General features: G+C 41.9%; 1 protein-coding gene across 1 annotated transcript in view; it reads left to right on the forward strand.

The window, feature by feature from the left end:
* Nucleotides 1–1,777: 1,777 nt before the first annotated feature.
* Nucleotides 1,778–20,714, forward strand: part of LOC132392288 (secreted frizzled-related protein 1-like) — a 150,750-nt gene continuing 131,813 nt past the window's right edge. Inside the window, exon 1 of the mRNA XM_059966114.1 lies at nucleotides 1,778–2,670. Within this exon, the coding sequence (XP_059822097.1) occupies nucleotides 2,142–2,670 (529 nt within the window). The 5' untranslated portion in view covers nucleotides 1,778–2,141. The remainder of the gene's footprint in view (nucleotides 2,671–20,714) is intronic.

Raw genomic sequence — 20,714 nt, forward strand, 5'->3', positions numbered from 1 at the left:
ATCCGTGGAAACGAGACCTTTCATCGGTCCCGGCCCAAAACGTTGACTGCTCGTTTCCACAGATGCTGCCCGACCTGCTGAGTTCCTTCATCCTATTGTACATGTTGCTTTGACCCCAGCATCTGCAGTGTATTTTGTGTTTACTTCATTACGATGTTGTAGGTTATTGTTTACCTGCTCAGCACTTCCTCTGTCGCTATTATAGTTTATTCTGCATTCTGTTATTGTTTAATCTCTTTTTGCCGTAATTCACTGTGTATTGACTTGATCGGAATGAACAGTATGCTGTACCTCGGTACATGTGACAAGAATAAACCAATTCCAGTCCTGTCACCACCACGCTCAGCATCAAGTCGATGGCCATCAAATTGGTAGACAATGAAATCTGGCCCAGTTAGAGATGTGGCACCACACCAAGATGTTAGCAGCCTGCTCCACTCAGTCACTGGTGTCAATGCCTCCATCTCCATGGCAACCATGACCATGTCTTTCTCCCTTCATTTTTGGCCACCTGGTGAGCCTCAGCCCACATTCCTGAAAGAGTAGAATAACTAATGGTAAGCTGTTTAATGGCTAAGATCTTGCGCACTCTGAGATGAAGCAATTGATTTCTCCATGATCTAATCATCCACCTCCTTCTAGAACCAGGCACATTTACACAGCCTCAGCAAAGAAGGAGGGGCACAAAGGTGAGGAATGTTGCCATTCATCGGAATCCTGGCAGTGGTTCGATTTAATTGTGACTATTCTTTCAACCATTTAAGATCTGAATGTGGTAGATAGTGTTTCATTCAAAACAGTGAACACATGCATTTCAAACTCTAAATCACCATTAGCAGAATGTTATTAAAAAAGTCCAAAGTCCATTAGCCTTGTACTGAGAGATTGGTTAGACTATCTATACCTTCATGCACATCCTTTATCAAGACAGTTGCGAAGGTGAAGTAAAGAGGGATTTATTTTTTCTAATTGCCTTCCTGGAATAAATATAAATCCTGGTGTGTGTGTGTGTGTGTGTGTGTGTGTGTGTGTGTGTGTGTGTGTGTGTGTGTGTGTGTGTGTGTGTGTGTGTGTGTGTGTGTATGTATGTGTGTGTGTGTGTGTGTGTGTGTGTGTGTGTGTGTGTGTGTGTGTGTGTATGTGTGTGTGTGTGTGTGTGTGTGTGTGTGCTCGCGCACGCGCGCACTCATGAACAGTGAAAGTTATGTTGAGGTTTTGCCAGCAATAAACTTATATGCTGATTCCTTATCCCTCTCTCCCAATTTCCCTGAGAGGGGTGGGCATAACAATTGCAGTTTGAAAGGATCTCACGTAAGGCCCAATAGTCTGGGGGTGGGCTGTTTCTCTTTTGTTAAATTTATGAAATTGATCTAAAGCTGACAAGTAGGTCATTGGGCAAACACAAACAGGTCTTCAGGCAAGTTAAACTAAAATTCACTGAAACAATGCTACACATTTAAGAATCACTGCTGACACACAAGAGCTTCCAGAAAGCACTTGGGTTGTGATATATATATGTTTTTACCACAATTGTTCCACACTAGCTCACTTTTCTTTTGAAGGATGAACTGAAAGCTTGGGAGCTGGGGTCGTGGACAAGAGGGGAGTGGGTGGTGAATAGTGGTGGGGTGGGGGAGGTGGGGTGCCTGTCATTTCACCTACAAAAAGCTGATTGGTAAATAAAAGCTGTAATTGACACTTCCAGAGGAGTGTAATAGGGGACGGCCACGGGCTGATTGGTTGGTCTGTGAGGCTCATAGTCTGTGCTGAAGACAGAAAGCTGCACATTGAAAGCAGTACAAGCCTGTGGCTAGAAGCTGGATGCTGACATCAGTGGAGCAAGCTTTATAAATCAGCATTCCTTATGCACATTTCAAGCACTGAAGACTGAAAGGTGAATTAAAAGTGGAAGAAAGTGCCTGGCTGGCCTGGATAATGAAAAAGCAGAGACAGGTACTGATATCTTCAAGGCTTTCCTGTTTCTAAAGCAGACGTATTAAAATCAAACAATCACTGCTGCTTTCTGTTAAAGACTGTTGCTCACAGATCAGAGATAAAGTCCAGCAGTAGTGCAAAGCAAGGAAAAGTAATATTGACACCTACGCACAGGGTTCTGCCAGTAACAAAGAAGCCAAAGGAAAATGGGCGAGAGAGGGATTTCAGGCAAAACTTGCTGGAACTTTTGCACTGTGCTTCTTACACTGAGCATGGGACTCTTTGCCTTCTGTGCTGCGATGGAGGAGGAAGAATCCAGTTGGCAAGCCGACAGCCGCGTTTACATCAAGCCACCACACTGTGTGGACATTCCTTTTGCCCTGAGACTCTGCAACAACGTAGGCTATCACAAGATGAGTTTGCCCAACCTGCTGGACCATGAGACCATGGAAGAGGTGCAGCAGCAGGCCAGCAGCTGGGTGCCACTGCTCAACAAGAACTGCCACCCCAACACACAGCTCTTCCTGTGCTCGCTCTACGCACCCATCTGCCTGGACAGACCCATCTACCCGTGCCGCTCACTCTGCACAGCAGTCCGAGATGCCTGCACACCTGTCATGGAATTCTTTGGCTTTCCGTGGCCTGATATGCTAAAGTGCGACAAGTTCCCCCTTGACAATGACTTGTGCATCGTCTTCCCAAATCCTAATTCCACCCTCTCCACAAGCTCGCAAGGTAACACTTGATCTTTTCACTGTCATCTATCTGAGGTCCCAGATGTTAGAGCAAAAATGCTTGCTCTTCACAAAATTACTTGCTTAAATCCGGTAAGGGAAGGGGTAACTTTTAAGTGGAAACACAGAAACGACAGATGGTAGAGATGCCGCCTTACAACACCAGTGACTCAGATTCAACCCTGACTTCTGGTGCTGTCTCTGTGCAGTTTGCATGTTCTTCCTTCCACCGCGTGAGTTTCCTCTGAATGCTCAGGCTTTCTGCCATGTCCCAGAGATGTGAGGGTTGGTACTTTGATTGGCGACTGCAAATTGCTCCCATTGTGGAGGTGAGTGGTAGAACTTGAGGGAAGTTGATGGGATGCAGGGAGAGTGAAAAGTGGGATGAATGCGGGATTAGAGTAAATGAGCGGAAAATGGTCAGTGTAGACTCAGTGGGCCCAAGGTTCTGCTCCCATGCTGAATCTCTATATGACTGCATGACTCTCTGATCTCTAAAGTTTCATCTGTTCCTGGTGAAGTTTGTTTAAGAAAGAACTCAGGGTGAACTTTTCTTTGCCAAGTTTTCAAGTAGCTGCTTACCAATTTTAAATTGTGGATCTAAAGTTTGCTTACAAGTACAAAAGGATATCCTGGAAGCTGTAAACCCAGGACAGACTCGCAGTCTGGTGTATGCTCCTAATTCTCTTCTCCTTCCTTAAATTCAGATGTTTTGAAACTGTGCTAATGTACGATAAATTTCAGACACTAAACAAAGTGTGAGGGAAGCTCAGCTGGAAAATTTTCCCTGCTTTTACCGAGATCAAAAGGGTTAGAGAGAGGGCTGGGGCGAGTGGTTGCCCAGATACCAGTTCTGCCCTGAAATGGTTAACAGCTTTTCTGTAACACACACACACACACACACACACAGATTATTTTTTTCTCTCTTTTCAGCCTGGTACTTTTCAAAATGTCCATTCTATTTTGCCTGTTTCATTCAAAAAATTTGCTTCAGACATCTGGCTTGTCAGGGAGGGTACATCTCTGTCAGCGAAAATCAATGTGAGGTGTTAAGCTATTACTTTTGATGGGATGTGGAAAAGTTATAATGAGAACAGAGCTGTCAAATACTGGCCCCGCATGGTTTATCCAGCCTTAGAGCTCTAAAAGAAAACATTAACCCTAGGTTTTCTTTAATAGTTTGTGCTACAAAACCTCCTCTCTCCCAACTTCCAAGTATTGCATACTTCAGCTGTGAGATGGAAATCAAGCATTGTTTTCTGGGACGTTACCAGCTCCTCCACACCTCCCCCTCCCTTCTTTCTTGACAAAACCCTAAGGAAACAAAGATGTTCGATTCCATATTGTTCTTATTCGGATTCAGAGTAACTTGTATACCTGACAGAACCTGATGAGCCCAGGCTTCAGAACGAAAGCCTGCGAACAGATGTCACACATGTTGGTCAGGAGAAAATCTGGCCACTTTCCCTGTTTGCCCTTTTTTTTCCCCCTTGGTTGCTTAATAGAAGCCACAGTCTTCAAAGTGAGACAATCCATGATACAGATGTTGCTGTCAATGCAGATTCCTCAGTGTTGCACTTCGCAGCTTTCAGTGCTAATCCCATATTTCATCAGAGGTGCTTTAAAGGTGTTATTATAATGGTATTTCAACCTAACCCAAGCAAATTAAAATTAAAAGTAATGAACTACAATTGTAGGTACTGTATTTGCAGGAATGTCAAGATAGCAATGTCATCAAAGTTTTCATATTCTGAAGCTTTTGATTACATTACTAGTGTAGGACCTCTCCATATTATTCTGCTCATTCTCTGTGAATTGCATGGCTTTTATTTCTATGTTAGAGTTATGCTTGTTCTTAATTGGCAGCTGTCCATCACAGTTTTATCAAAGCAGGATTATATTCCCACTGCTTCCTATGCAGCATCATTACTGAAGCTTTTTATTGGCCTGTCACTTGTAGTCGTTTCCCTGGAAACGTGGCACACATTAAGTAGTTCTGAAAGGAATTACATTGAGTGGATTTTATGAACTCCTTGAGACACAATGACCGAAGGTGCGATTTTCAGTTGGACTGATAGTTGGGGCACATCAGTGGGAAGGGAGAAAAACAGGCAAAGTTCTTGATCTTGACAGCAGTCACCGCTTACTGAGGAAGGAACATATCATCCTCTACACCATCTCCAGTGCCCCTCCCTCCCCAAAATCTCTGAGCACCCAAAAAGTTTAATCATGTGGTGATTTGCCAGAAAGCATCAAATTCATAGTCTCATAACAGTCCAAAGGTTTTGTTGCAGAAAGTAGAAAACTGTCAAAAGAGAAATAAACTTGAAATTATATGCAATAATGAATTTTTAATTGAAATTCATAACAACAGAAATGGCTCTGGAATTTTTGGTTGTCAGCTCAGTCCCCCTACTGGGTTGTGAAATAGTTAAACTGTTTAATATTTTTCCATTTTGTTCTAGCAATCATAAGACCCTGTTATGTCTTAAAGGGGAAATTGTTGTTTATTTTTGGTTAGCTAATATAACGAAGAGGCTGGGGTAATTTATTGGGCATTTGCAAAATACACAAATAAATGCTTGTTATTTTTGGCTTCTGAACACATACTGTCGAATAAGCACAGTTTTGTAGTTAGTATTCAATTACAAATTCAGCACCAGCTTTGTCACTAGCCCTCTCCTAAGGGCACAACCTCGTAAAGATATAGGTCCCTGGATGCTAATCATATTTTATCTGGCCAACTACCTTTAACATAAAAACTCTGAAAATAAGGAAGTCAGTTTTTCTGCCCCCCCCCCCCCATTTTCTACATCTCTCGCCATCTAAATGACCTTAAATCCAACACCTGAACACATTGGAAATATCTCATTACATGTGGCTTTAATTGATGACATTGCTAGCAGAGTTGTGAGTTGTTAAAGTTGTCATCAACTCACGACATAAACTTGCAGGTTAGCTGGTATACTGAAGAAACTATATCCGTCTCATTATCTGTTAGTGTTACAGCCCAAAGACTCGCTTTTCAAGTGGCATTGTTTAAAACTGTGAACGACTCTTTCGCTTCAGCAGCAAAACAGTGGAAAAGCTGCACTTCATCATGTGAATTAATGCCAGTCTAAACATTGCATTTAAATTTAACTAACAGGAAATCTTCTCATTTCAACAGAGGAGATTGTCTCTGGAGGTGATATGTATCATAAGTAAAGTGTCCCGACTAAGTATGCAATGGTGCAAACATACATGCAATGGGAAGAATGCTGTATGTCTTTATCAGACTGGACAGCCTGATTTCTGTAATGGTCTGTGTATATCATGTATATCTTGACCAGATTTGGAATACTGATAAATAATTATTAACAGATTCACATTTGTGTGTGTGTGAATGGTTGTAAATTAAACTATTTATTGCCATGTGCTTGGTGGAGTGAAAGAAGAGGATTGTTGGACAGAGGTTCTACTTTGGGCAAAGTCAGTCAGAAAATGTCTCCATATCTGAGCAATGCTCTGACAAGTGGATTTTCACAATTTTCCACGCTAATCATATCCAAGTTACCAAATGCAAAATATGCCATGGCCATGCAATTGGGCAGCATTTTATCAAATCATTTTTTTAAACATTTTGCACAGAAATATTTCTGTTACAGCTGAAGAGTTAACTAAGGCAAATTTGATTTCAGTGGCTGAAAATAGGTGTATAACAATAACTATTTTGAATTGAAGTGTCAATGCACTAACAGTATGCAACCAAATTTATATGAGTAACATTTACTTAAAAAAAACAGATTAATTGGAAAGAATTAGGAATTTTTCAAAGGCAAACTTTGCTGAAGACCTTCTAAAGATATTTTTGAGTGTCCTTGGATCTATAAATCCAGCCTTTGTTTATATAGCTTTCTCAATCTTTCAAAACAGAGCAATTACAGAGGAAATTCCTGGTGGCATTTTGCTCACCCCAGGTTGTTTTCGAGGGATAGATCTGCTTCTGGTAGCATGTTTGAGAAAATGGTGCAGAAGATTGCAGGAAGTCAAGGTGGGCTGAACCAAATTCAGGCTTGTAATTTTTCAGTCTTTTCTACTGGTTCTGGGTGACTTACAACAAATTTATCCCAGAGGCAGATCATATTGAATGGTGGGTCAGGTTCAAGAGGCTGAGTGGCTTACTCTTGTCCTTTTGCACTGTGTTTTGGTTAACCAGCAACAAAGATCAGTAAACCTAGCACCACATCAGGGAAGTAAATATAAAATGTATGCTGGTTATGCATGCTGGAAGAAATGAGGAGAATCTTTACATTTGTTCTTATTATTTATATATTTATTCTACAAAACTCATATATGTTGTGGCAGATTATAATTGCACAGGCCCTGGTACATTAATCTATCTCATGCCGGGGCAGTCCAATTAGACCATAAGAATTAATTTAGTATCAAAGTCACACACACACACCCCTTACCCCCCCCCACCCCTCTTACTGGCACAGATACACAAGGCACCACAGTAGCCAAGCTCATACAACTCAGGGTGTTGGAGTTCAGAGTTCAATTCTGACATCATCTGTGATGAGTCTGTCTGTCCACCCCATGGAATGTGTGGGTTTTCTCCAGCTCCTCTGGTTGAAAGATAGGATTATTGGTCATTGCAAACTGTCCTGTGTTAAATCGGGAGTATTGGGGTTTGCAGAGCGGTGTACCTCGTTGGGCTGGAAAGGCCTATTCCGTGCTCTGTCTCGAAGAAATAAATGAAATAAATGTTCACCCATTTTCACCTGGTCAGGAATAGTGTAGATTACATTTGAAATCCTCCCTGTGTATCCTAGGAGCATTGAGAGCAATGGTACTTTTTTACTGGTTTAAATTATTTAACTTAGCATAGACCAGTGATAAAACTTTGAACTACCCTGATCTGTGCAGTGCAGTTTCACACAGAACAGTTTCCATCTGAGTACTGAAGTGCAATTGATTTTCTGTCTGCAGTTGTTACAGAATAAACTTGTTTATATGGTGTAAGATCTGTTCCAGGGTATTATATTGGGTCAATGGGCTTAATGCCAGAGCAATGAATTCCACAAGCAGGCAGCGAACTCTACACCAGGGCAGTGAATTCTGTGTCTGGCTGGAGAGTGGGTTCAACTTGTAGCGAGATCCCCGCAAAGACAGTGAACTCATGTTGAGCTTTGAGTACCGTGTGAAAGCTAGGGATATGTGCCAGCAGAGTGAGCTCCTACAACAATCCCTGGTGAAAATTTACTGGGAAAGAAAAGGCAACGGACCCCAGTTTTACTGTTTCTTCATCACACTGACATTAGCCAACCTGCTCCTGATGCCAGCTGCCCTTTCCCTAACATGGGTCAGCTCTGATCCCAGTGCATACAGCCCCAGCTTGTCCAGCTTCCTGAACAAAATGAATTACAAACAATGGGGCACCCACCTCATTCAAAGCCAGTTATGGTCCTGCTCAAGTCCCGATCAATTGAGAATGTGTTCAACTGCCATGTAAAACTTTGTTAAAGTTTCCACTGGAGGGAGCCACAGAAATCCGTTTATTACTTCCTGGATGTTTATATGCAGAGATCAAAGGATTCAAAGTACATTTATTATCAAAGTATGTTTGCAGTATACAACCCTGAGACTCATCTTCTCCACAGACAGCCATAAAACCATGGAACCTGTCCAAAGAAAAGCATCAAACCCCTGCACAAAAAAAAGACAAATTGCACAAACAGCAGAAAGTGCGTCAACCCCTACACGTGCAGCAAAAGAACACAAATCCCGCAAATACAACAAGAAAGAAAGACGAAAGCACAGAAATCAAAATTCAAATCTAAAAACCCACATTCCATTCAGCTCAGAGTTCATTAGTGTAATTCACAAACCAGGGACACAGAACTTTGGTAACATCCTCTAACATCAGCGAGGGACAGAGAGAGACCATTCAAACACAGGGGTCTTCCCTTAGAATCAGTGAGTGAGAGAGAGCGAGACTGTCAAGTGCAGACACCTTCCTCTGACAGCAGCGAGCGAGTGGCTGGTAGTCAGCACTGAACACTCTTGCCTTGATGTTTCAATCTTCCTCAAAGCTTTAACTGGCGATATCAGTGAGAAGTGGAGTAAATCATGAGCTCACGCCGCATCTCTAAGCTTATTGACCTCCCAGAACCTTGTCAGAGACAGCAAAGCTCCAGATCGCTAAATCAGCCCAAAAGCACAGCATTAAACTGTAGGTTGCAGGCTCCAGCAGTTCTAGGACCACGTTTAGAAGAAAACGAAATGAAAGAAACAGTCCCCTTGTACAATCTGGAGAAAGTAGTCTCTTGTAGCATTGTTCAGTGGCACCATCTTAGTGTTGTAAGATGCTTGCTTCATTTTCCTTCAGAGATAAGAAGAACTTATTGCATTTACTGGCCTTTGAGCTTTGATACAACACACCAGCTGAAGCATGCATGTGTATGTGCCAACATGCAGGCAGACACACATGTAGACAAAATTTTCTCCTAGTACAGACATACATGATCACACACCCATATAAACACACATGCACATTTGTGTATCATGTGGACTTCTACACACATATAGAGTCACAGAATCATAGATTAATACAGCAAGTAAACAGGCCCTTTGGTTCAACCTTCATGCTAACCACAGTGCCCAGCATTTGCCTGCATTTGGCCCATATCTCGCTAAATCCATCTGACCCGTGTCTTTATCCAAATGTCTTTTGAATGTTGTTATGGTACTTGCCTCAAACATTTATTGTACTTTGCCTCAAACGTGATTGAAAAATGTGCAAATATACCACACATTCTCAGATACAATTAACAGAGATATTTATATTTAAACAGAAGACAAACACCCACATTCACAGTCAAACAAGCGCATGTACACAAACACATCTTCAATGCTTAATTTCCCTGGCATTCAAAGCTCTAAAGGAAATATTTGCTTGTTTTTGTTTTGTAATTTCTAAACGATCTATAAAATGGGTGGGAAGGGTCATTATATTTTTTTAATTAAGAAAGCAGAGCTTTACAGCAGTGTTACAGTGGTATTAGGGCTCGCTCTGTTTTTAATCACAGCACAGCGACTAACTGCTCTGTTTGTCAACTAACCTGCTTTGAGGTGCACTAAACAATCTCATTGCTCAGCGATAGACTGTAGCTTGGAATAAAACAGCTGTTGAAACGTGAAAGCCTGTAATAGAAGGAGCAACGATATAAAAATACAAAAGAATTTCTGATTGGAAGATTTTAAAAAAGATGTTGATTCGATTGTATTTGCACTGCAGTATTTTCAGCTTGTAGTCAGGGAAACTTTGGGAAAGGGACCATGCTTGATGAATAGATCGGCTACCATGTTCTACTGGCCAGCAGAAATTTGATGTCCCTCCACCAAAAGGTTGCAAACACTGAGGACAAGTGGAATTGACCAGACAAAATAGGTTGATTAATGCTTAAAGCCAAAAATATTGGGATATGTTGCAAAGGAAGGAAAATTACAGAGCAGCAGTGATTGAACTGCTGGCCTCCTCCGGTCCTGCTATTGCCGTATCTAGATGACCTTGGGAGTGACGGAGAGGTATACAAGGAAGAATGATGTAAGCTCTTCCATTGAGGATTAGGCAGACATTAGAATCTAGAAGAACCACAAAGATCAATTGCACTGAAATCTATCACTGTGATAACTAGTCTCTTTTCTAAAAGCATGTTGGACAATCACTAGTTGTGCAAGACACCGGTGAGGTCACATTTGGCTTTCACTTCTGATCACCCTGTTATAGAAACGATGCTTTTAAGCTGGAATTATTGCAGAGCAGATTTACAAGGATGTTCCGGGGACTTAACGGACAGGGATTGGACAGATTGGAATACCTTTGGATGGAATGTTGGATAATGAGGGATGATCTTATAGAGAACTCAAGGTGCATAGCCTTTTTCCCCCAGAGTTGAGGAATCAACAAATAGAGGACGCAGATTTAAGTTGCAGGAGAAATCTGTGGGGTGTTTTTTCTCAACCAGATAGTGAACGCTCTGGCAGTAAAAGTGGTTGAGACAGGTAAATAAACATAATTGAAAAGGGGTTTGGATAGGTACATGGATAGGAAATGCTTAGAGGGATATGGGCTGAAAGTAGACAAAATGGAGTAGATTAGAGAAGAATATTGGTAGGCATGAATGGAGCAGTTGAGCAGAAGGGCCTATTACTTTGTTGTAAGAGTCTATGACCAAACTTATTTCTTATGTTCTTTAATGGAGGGAGTATCACAGTGGCATGTTGGCACGTAGCCAAGTGGTTAAGGTATTCGTCTAGTGATCTGCAGGTCGCTAGTTCGAGCCTTGGCTGAGGCTGCGTGTGTGTCCTTGAACAAGGCACTTAACCACACATTGCTCTGCGATGACACCGGTGTCAAGCTCTATGGGTCCTAATTCCCGTCCCTTGGACAGCATCAGTGACGTGAAGAGGGGAGACTTGCAGCTTGGGCAACTGCTGGTCTTCCATACAACCTTGCCCAGGCTCGCGCCCTGGAAACTTTCCAAGGCGCAAATCCATGGTCTAACGAGACTAACAGAGGCCTATGTACATCACGGTGGCAGAGGCTTCATATACTGTCCATTTCCTAATTACCCTTGAGAAGGTGATAGTAAGACATGTTCTTGAACAGCTGCCATCCTTTGGGTGAAGGTGTTCCCACAGTGGTTTTGTGGATGGAGTTCCAAGGCTTGGACACAATTACAATGAAGGACTCCCTCTATATTTCTGAGTCGCTAAGTTGTGTGACTGGGAGGGGAAGGTGCAGGCAGCAGTGTTCTCCTCCCATTGATGCCCTTGCCGCTCCAGATGGATGAGATCGCAGCTTTGGAAGATGCCGTCAGATTACTCTTGGGGACTAATTTCATTGTAGGCAGCATTGCTTGCAACCACAGTATACCAGTGCTGCAGGGAATAACACTGAGAGCAGTGGATAGGCTGCTTCTTCCTGAATGTCACTGTGAGTATCCTCCCTCCTAGGGAGCACAAAAAGAGGAAGTGGTGAGAGTGCTGTAGATGGGAAGAGATTGAGAAAGGGACCTTGGAGGGATATCAGTTTGTTGAAGGAATGTTGGAGATGTTGTTGCTTTTCTCGACCACACAAGCTACAGCATTTTCAGAATTCCTTTCAAAAGGCATCAGTTGAACCAACCAGTCCTTAGGTGGCACTGACAGTCCATGGTGGAAGTCTTCGATTGCCCCTGTCTCTTGAACTGCCTGTGCTGAAGAGTCGGCACTGAAGCCACCAGGACAGAGACTTGGAAAGCTGGATGCCTTTGCCCCAATGCAATTTTCCACGTTACTTTTGCCCAATATCGATGAAATTTTAAATCAACTTTAAAATAATTTAGTTCATCTGCTATCACCTTCTGCTGATGGAAACAATGTTAGCCCTGGAAGACAACTGATTTGAATAGTCGTTGCAATTATATTCTAAAGACATCTTCAGTGGCAAATACACAGAGAGGCATTTTCTACTCTTATCCTGTTTCCAATGCTCCTCTTAATCTTCATGAAACCAGCCTGAGATTCTCTGCTAAACTTTATGCCTTGCCTTATGGTTCCTGGGAGACAACACAATAAGTTGAGTTTCAGCTTATATTTGGCAGTTTTCCACAAACTCCTGAGAAGGCCAATTAGAACAGGTTAGTGCCCACTGATATGCCAAGTCAAGACCATGTACTTAGTGTTGGAATTGGCTGGTGCAAAAGCAGCTTATAAATGAAAAAACTGCACCTCCACTGGCATCAGATCAAGTCAAGGGATGCTGACATTTGACGTCTAAATGTAAATGCTTTCAGAGACACAAGAGAATGCAGATGTTGGAATCTGGAGTAAAAAAAATAATAAAACAGTTAGAGGAACTCAATGAATCAGTCAAAATGGACTGATTGACATTTTGTGGCAAAGCTCATTGCCTGGGTGACCTGTTTAAATCAGATGCTAAATTTTAAGAAGAAATCAATGAATTTATAAAGTAGTGATGATTGCACTGCTATTGTATTAAATGTGGTACACACTTTTAAGTTCATTAGTTTCATCAATAGTCTAATTGTACCAATGATTTCTCGTCCCTCCTCCCACCACCCCCACCATAAACGCTGTCAGGAATTCGCTGCCAGGAAGTGTGGTTATTGTAGACTCAAAAGGATAAATAACTTTGCTGAAAGATTGGAAGAGTTGAAATCTTTCAATAACTCACTCAAACATCCATGCAGTGGGAGAAATAGTTTCCTTCCATATTCAGTTCCAGGACTTAAGTGGATAATGTCCTTAAATGCAGCAGCGATCATTTTCATGCATATTTGAAACACTCCATCTTGGCAACAGAACATTTTCTGACACAGAAGATCATTTCCTCAGTGGCAGGCTCAGCAAGGCTTACTGGAGCAAAGAGATCTTGCCATGAATGTTCTGTAGGGAGGACAGAATCAGAACCTGGTTTAGTATCACTGACATTCGGCAGTGATATATCATGAAATTTGTTGCTTTGTGACAGCAGTACGGTATATTAAAAATAAAAATCTTTAAATACAAAAACACATTAAAATGCCCAATGTCATTATTAAGTGCTATGTCGTATGACGTAAGCGAACATGGTCTCATGACCATGATTATTCTTGGCACATTTTTCTCCAAAAGCTGTTTGCCAATGTCTTCTGCTGGGTAGTGTCTTTACAAGATGGGTGACCCCGGCCAATATCAATACTCTTCAGAGATTGCCTGCCTGGCGCCAGTGGTCACATAACCAGGATTGTGATATGCACCAGCTGCTCATACAACCATCCCATAGCTTCCATGTGACCCTGATCGGGGCAGATAAACAGGTGCTACCCTTTGCCCAAGGGTGACCTGCAGGTTAACAGAAGGAAGGAGTGCCTTACACCTCCTTTGGTAGAGACATAGCTCCATCCATCTACCCAATACTATAAATTGTAAGGAGAAATATATTTTAAAAAATAATAAAATAAGATTTGTAAAAAGAGAGCAAAAATAGTGAGGTAGTGTTAATGTATTGGCTTATTGCCCATTTAGAAATCTGATGGTGGAGGGGAGAAACTGTTTCTAAAACAATGAGTATGTGTCTTCAGGCTCCTGTATATTCTCCCTGATTGTAGCAATGAGAAGAGAGCATGTTCTGGGTGACGGGGATCTTTAGGGATAGATGCCACCTTCTTGAAGCATCACCTTTTGAAGATGTCCTCAGTGCTGGGGAGGGTGGTGCACATGACAGAGCTGGATGAGTTTTCAACTTTACGTAGCTCTTTCTAATCCTGTGCAGTGGCCCTTCCATAGCAGACAATCATGCAACCAGATAGAACATTTTCCACGGTACATCTGTAGAAATTTTTGGCGTCTTTGTAGGCATACTAAATCTCTTCAAACTCACAATGAAATATAGCCGCTGGCGTTCTTTCTTTGTAATTACATCAATACATTTGAGTTTGAATTTCGTCATCTCCTTGCATGCCTTCTATCCGTGCTGGTTGAGAGTCAAGCTAGCAACTTGGCCTCATAAAAGACAGTCATATGCTACAGAAAAGGCAAAATTGCTGTTCAATGCGCCACAAGACGTGAAAAGGAACAACACAACACATCAGTATGTTGGACCCAGGATAGATCTTCAGAGATGTTGACATCCAGTAACTTAAAACTGCACACCTTTTGCATTGCCTGACCCCTCAGTGAGGACTGTTGTATGTTCCCTTGACTTCCCTTCCACAATAAATTCCTTGCTCTTACTGACACTGAGTGCAAGGTTGTTTTTAAGACACCACTCAACAGGTCTGTGACTCTATTCTACTTTGGAGGAAATAAGTGAAGCCAAATTAGAAGCACTTCAGGGCATGACCATTCAGACAGGAATCAGAAAAGATGTTCAAAGTGGGAAACCATTGTCGGAAGAAGCAAGTGGGTCTTCCGGAGGACACAGGTAGAGGAGGATCGGATGTCCCTGATGAAAATTAGATGTAGACACAAAAGAAATGGAAATTGTTAAAAGAAACTTAAGAGGACATCAGAAGTATTGTGGATATACAGTAGCTGGGATGAAGACTTTTAAGGAGTCGCTTATCCCCTGAATATACATTCTTCTGCCTGGCCTGCAGCCTCACTTGCATGTAGTTCTGTCCACTGGAAGCAATCAATGCAGTGAAAGTTTGTAATAAGTATCACCTTTCCTTCCTTTCTAGTATGTCCCTACAAGCTTCAGTGCTAGTCATAACTTTCCAGTAACAAATGCAACAAAGTCTTGCGGATGATGCAATGAGGTATACTTTTGGGATTATGACTATAATGAGCAGGATAAGCAAGCAAAAGAAGGACAGATCTTTGAATACCATCACAGACTCTTATCAAAAGGCGGAGAGAGTGCCAACGGTGCTTTTAAAGGAACACTCCTCTCCTACAAAGAATTAAATCAGAACATAGGTCTTTGCACATATTCACCTTAAATAATTTTTATAGCAACTATGTTGCAGCCGTTCATAATTTCTTGTGAATATCACCCAGCATTATAGCACATCCTATGTCATAAACTACCACTTTCATGGAAATAAACTCACAATGAAATTATAAGTTAGTATGTAAGATAGCTGATAGCAGAGGAGTCACATTATGCCAGCTGCACGATCTCTCATTTCAGATAATGATTATAAATTACTCTGGCTGCAAGCTTGTGGTTAGTGATGACATGTGAACAATTAAGTTGGATTAAAACCTGGTAAAAATGCATAGTTTTTAGATTTACTCTTTTTGCTTTGTCAACAGATGAAAAAAAGTTTGCATTTATGTGGTATCATTCATAACTCTGGAATGTGCCAAAGCATTTGACAGACAGTGAAAACATGATTTAGGAAAATTTCTTCTTGTTATCTACAGCTGCTTCATAAGGAACATTTTCCATGGTAACACAATACAGGTTTTTGGGTGAATCTGGATGAGGCATTTTAAGTACACCTGCCAAACTGCAAACAAATTAACTAACTAATCCAAGTGAGGCAAATGCAGATATTTACTGAACATTACATACAACAACTTTACTACACAGTTGGTGATAGGGAGAGAGAGTCAGAGAGTCAAACAGTACAGAAATAGGCCCTTCAGTCCATCGTCCATGACAACCAAGTTACTCCATTTGGTCCATATCCCTCTTGGCTTTTTCTATCCACGTACCTGTCCAAGTATCTTTAACATTGTAACTGCAGCCACATCTACTGTTTCATCTAGTAACTCTTCACATATGCTATCCATACTTTTCATGAAAAAGTTGCCCCACCGGTGTCTTAAAATCTTTCCTTTACACCCTAAAGGGTAGATCCATCAGGCAGATGGAGCTCGTCAGCTTGGGAAGGCCGTCCATCTAAGAGAGAAGAGGGAAAACTCTGATTTCAAACCTCCGCTGCCTTGCAGCCATAACCACTCAGGAGAAAGGCTTTGGGAGTAAACCCTGAGGTCAAATCTGGAGCTGGAGTCCTTAAGGCAGTCTGACGTTGCCTTCAACCTCATTTTGGCAACTCCTGTGACGACACTGGTGCCAAGCTGTATCAGCCCTTGCCCTTTCATTGGACAACATCAGTGGCGTGGAGAGGGGAGGCTTGCTGCATGGGCAACTGCCGGTCTTCCATACAACCCTGCCCAGGCCTGCGCCCTGGAGAGGACACTCCTGAAGCAAGACTTTCCAGGAGCAGATCCATGGTCTCGCGAGACTAACAGATACCACACACCATAAATCTATATCCTCTAGTTTTAGATTCAGTTACTCATGGAAAAGACTGTAACCAACCACCTTATCTATGTCCCTCATTTTTTTAAATACTCAGTAAGGTCATATCTCAGCCTCCTAAGCTCCAGATAAAATAAGACCCAGTCTATCTAACCTCTCCTTATACCTCAAACCTTCAAGTCCCGGTAACAATTTTGTGTAACTTTTCCTCGCCTTTTCCAGCTTGAAGACATATTTCCTATAGGAAGGCAACCAGAACTGCAAACAACATTCCAAGTGTGGTCTCACCAATGGCACGTATGATTATGTCCCTCCTCCTGTATGCAATGTTCTGTCTGATGAAGGCAAGCTGCCAAACATCTTCTTTCCTACCATGGCTATCTGTGTTGCACTTTCAGGGAACCATGTGCCTGTGTGCCTAGGTCAGCTGAAGAATATTCTGTGAGCACTTAGCCTATCAGTTCCCCTCAAAATGTCAAACAGAAGAAATTCTGCAGATGCTGGAAATCCATATTAAAGACCTGATCAATGGCCTTGGCCCAAAACATTGACACTTTATTCCACTCCATAGATGCTGCCAGATCTGATGAGTTCCTCCAGCATTTTGTATGTGTTGTCTCTGAGAATCTTGTATGTTTGATGAAAGTTACCTTTCATCCAAGAAATCAACTGGTGAATTTTCTCCAGTCCAAGTATACCCTTCTTAAAGAAGGCCACAACTGAAAATAGAATCCTGAATGTGGCACTGAACAGTTGTAACAAGATCTGCATTTGCCCAAGTTGTATACTGCACCGTCTGTCCAATATTCCTTTTGCCTTCCTGCTTACATGTACCAACGTGCAAAGTTGTAATGGCTCTTGTACAGCTGCATTCTGTAGTTTCTTTCCTTTAAAAAATCTGATGTTTTTATTCTTTCTGCCAAATTAGATAACCCCAGGCTTCCTCATATTAGAGTCTAACTGCCAAGTGGAACTTCATTAGTTGCAGATTAACAATCTTAAAATGACCCATTCATCCAAAAGTCCTTTTCTGTTGGCTTGTCAGCTTTCTACCCAAAAAAATACATTACGTCCAATGCCATGAACTTTTATCTGGATCGATAATGTGTTGTATCAACCACATTTTGATAGTTCAAGCACATAATCTGGTTCTCAGTTCTCCATCCAATGAAATCAAATGCAACATCCCTTTGATAGAAACATATTTACACTTCTTGATTTGTTTCATATCTTGTAATTGCTACTCCTTTACTAAAATTGGATTCCATCCTTTCGCTAATGCTAAATGCTTGATAAACTGACCAATAGTTTCCTGCATTTGACCTGACTCCCTCCTGAAAGGGAGTGTTTAATCCCTTCAGAGGCAACCGGAATCAGTACTGATATCTGTGATCTTTTGACGATCATGACTGCGGCATCTGCTTTCTGAGGCACCATGGTGGTGTAATGGTTAGCGTGATTACAGCTCGGGGCGATCGGAGTTTGGAGTTTATTTCTGGTGCCATCTGTGACAAGTTTCTACATTATTCCTGTGATCGTGTGGGTTTCCTTTAGGCACTCCATTTTCCTCCCGCGATGCAAAGAAGTCCCAGTTAGTAGGTTAAATGGTCATTGCAAATTGTCCTGTGATTAGATTAGGGTTAAGTAAGTGGGTTGTTGGGTGGTACGGTTCATTGGGCCTATTGCAAGCTTTATCGCAAAATAAATAAATAAATAAACAAATCTCTCCGTCTATTTCTTGTGGGACCTTAACTTGCAGGCTGTCAATTCAGGAGATGTCTGCTTTCAGTCCCATTTGTTTAACCTGTACCTTTCCTTGAATCATAATGATTTCTGCTTCTCTTTCCTTTAAACCCTGGATTACTGCTTACATATCATAGGAATGCTCTGAGTATCTTCTGCTGTGAAGTCAGATAGACTGCTCTCTGCTGTCCCCTCATTTCTCATTATTAACAACCCGATCTCATTCTCCAAAAAACTAACCTTCATTGTTAAAAATATTTTGATAGACTCTCTTCCTTCATTTGAAAATAAAAGGAGCACATCAAAATTTCCAAAGCATGCAGGAATAATGAGTAGTCAACACTGAAATGGAGTAAGCAGGCCAGCAGATGCATGCAAATTGCTCAGCAACAGTAACAAATTGTGAGCTAAAAGAAATATCATTATATTTATGTTCCATCTTTCACGCACCCTCAGCCACCCAGAGATGAATTATAGTTGAGTGCAGTCACAGAGTAGATGGGATGGACTTTCAGCTTGGAGTAAGATTACATTGTCAAGTTCCCTGATGACATGATAGTGGTGGGACTCATCAACAACAATGAGGAGACGGCATATAGAGAAGAGGTGGAAGAAATTGATGCCTGGTGTCAGGCAAATAACCTCTTTCTCAATGTCAATATGACAAATGAGATGGTTATTGACTTCAGGGGAACTTGCACAACACACACCCCTCTTTCAATCAGCAGATGAAACTGCGAGCAGTTTCAAACTCTTGGGAATTCAGATCCCACAAATCCTCTCATGCTCCCAGAATACATATACAGTACACAATCCAGAAAGCTTATCAATGCCTTTACTTTCTGAGGGGCCCAAAGAAGCACATCTATGCTCACATCATTTTACAAACGCGCAGTAGAGAACATTCTAACAAACTGTGTCACTGCTTGGCACGGATACTACACGGTGGTGGGCAGGAAGGCTCGACAGTGGGTAGTCAAATCTGCCCAATACATCACTGGCACCAGCTGTCCTGCTATCAAGGACATATATAGAGAAGGGTGCCAGCAAAGGGACAATAACATCATGAAGGATACCATTGACACTGTTCATGGTCTATTTGTCTCATTCCCATCTGGGAGGAGGCAATACAGCATTCACACCAGGGCCACCAGATCAAAGCAGTTACTTTGCCCAAGCAGTAAGATTGACTAACACCTCAACCCACAACCCCACCCCTCCATAACCCCAACATCCGCTACCCCACCCCTCCGTGACCCCAACCACCAATACTTTATCATTTCCTGTGTGTGCTGGAAATCACATTAAAGAATGTTGAATCTTGAACAAGCTGGAGTTCAGGTGGCACGGCTCTGAAGGTCTGGAGGAGGTCCGCTGTGTAAATCTCACTCCAGAGATTTGGCTGATACCCCACTGACATAATGAGAGAGGTGAGATCTCAAACAAGGGTTGCACAGCATGTAACAGGTATCTGCTAGATCCTATATTTGCTCTGTGGGACATTACTACATAAAATTTATAGATGTATATTTGCATGATGCATTTGTTCAGATCAGTGGTTATCTATTTGTGATAAAAAAAAACAGGCTCAGACCCCATATTCCTAACTGCTGTATCCCAGATAGTTGTAGCTGTTAAATATGATTACATTTAAGATTCATAGATTTCTTGGGAGCTAAGGATTAGACTAGACTACATAGGATGTCCATGGTATTACCAAATAGAAGAGAGACTAACTGACATCTACTCCTCACCAGAGGTGAAAAATCACTCAGCTTATTAGGGGGTGTGCAAACTGCATGCTGTGTTGGGATATACAGTAGTGTGCAAAAGTCTTAGGCACATATATAAAGCTAGGGTGCCTAAGACATTTGCACAGTACTCTATTTGTCAACATGAAGCAGAAAGTGAGTTTGTAAATCTGGGGGGAGCAAAGGAGGTTGGCAATGGTGAGGGTAGAGCACTGTGGGAGGTGTGTGGGATAAGTGGCAGTGAAGGAGTGGCATGGGTGAGGGGTGGCATGGGTACAGACTCACCTAGCCTGAGACTCCAGGCAAGGCCACTTGATTCCAAACAATTGGTTTACTGATCATTACAGAATGCCCATCTGGTGCTTCCCACTCCCTCCCCCTCCCTTTCCCTTTTCCCAACAATGATTCCCCTTTCCCTGCCCCCTTCCCACTCTCAGTCCACAAAAGACACCCAGGTTTATCGTCACTCACATATGCTATGAAATGTGTTCATATTTCTTTTTCAGCAACAGTACAGTACAATATATAAAATTACTACAGTACTGTTCCAAAGTCTTAGGAACTGTAGCTATATATACATGCCTGAGATTTATGAACAGTACTGTATATCATGCAGAGGATGGCATGATATGAGGGTGGTTTAGGCATATGGTAGAAGTGGTAAGGTTGATGTAATTAAGCTACGATCTGTAAAAGGGAAAACTGCTCCATTGCTCATTCATAACATTTCCAATTATCACTAGAAATCTCTGCATGAGCTTCCCGTAAACATCTGGTGGGGGTTTGTTGGGCCAATACATTTGT

This window comes from Hypanus sabinus, chromosome 1 (genome assembly GCF_030144855.1).
Source record: "Hypanus sabinus isolate sHypSab1 chromosome 1, sHypSab1.hap1, whole genome shotgun sequence".
Lineage (NCBI taxonomy): Eukaryota > Metazoa > Chordata > Chondrichthyes > Myliobatiformes > Dasyatidae > Hypanus > Hypanus sabinus.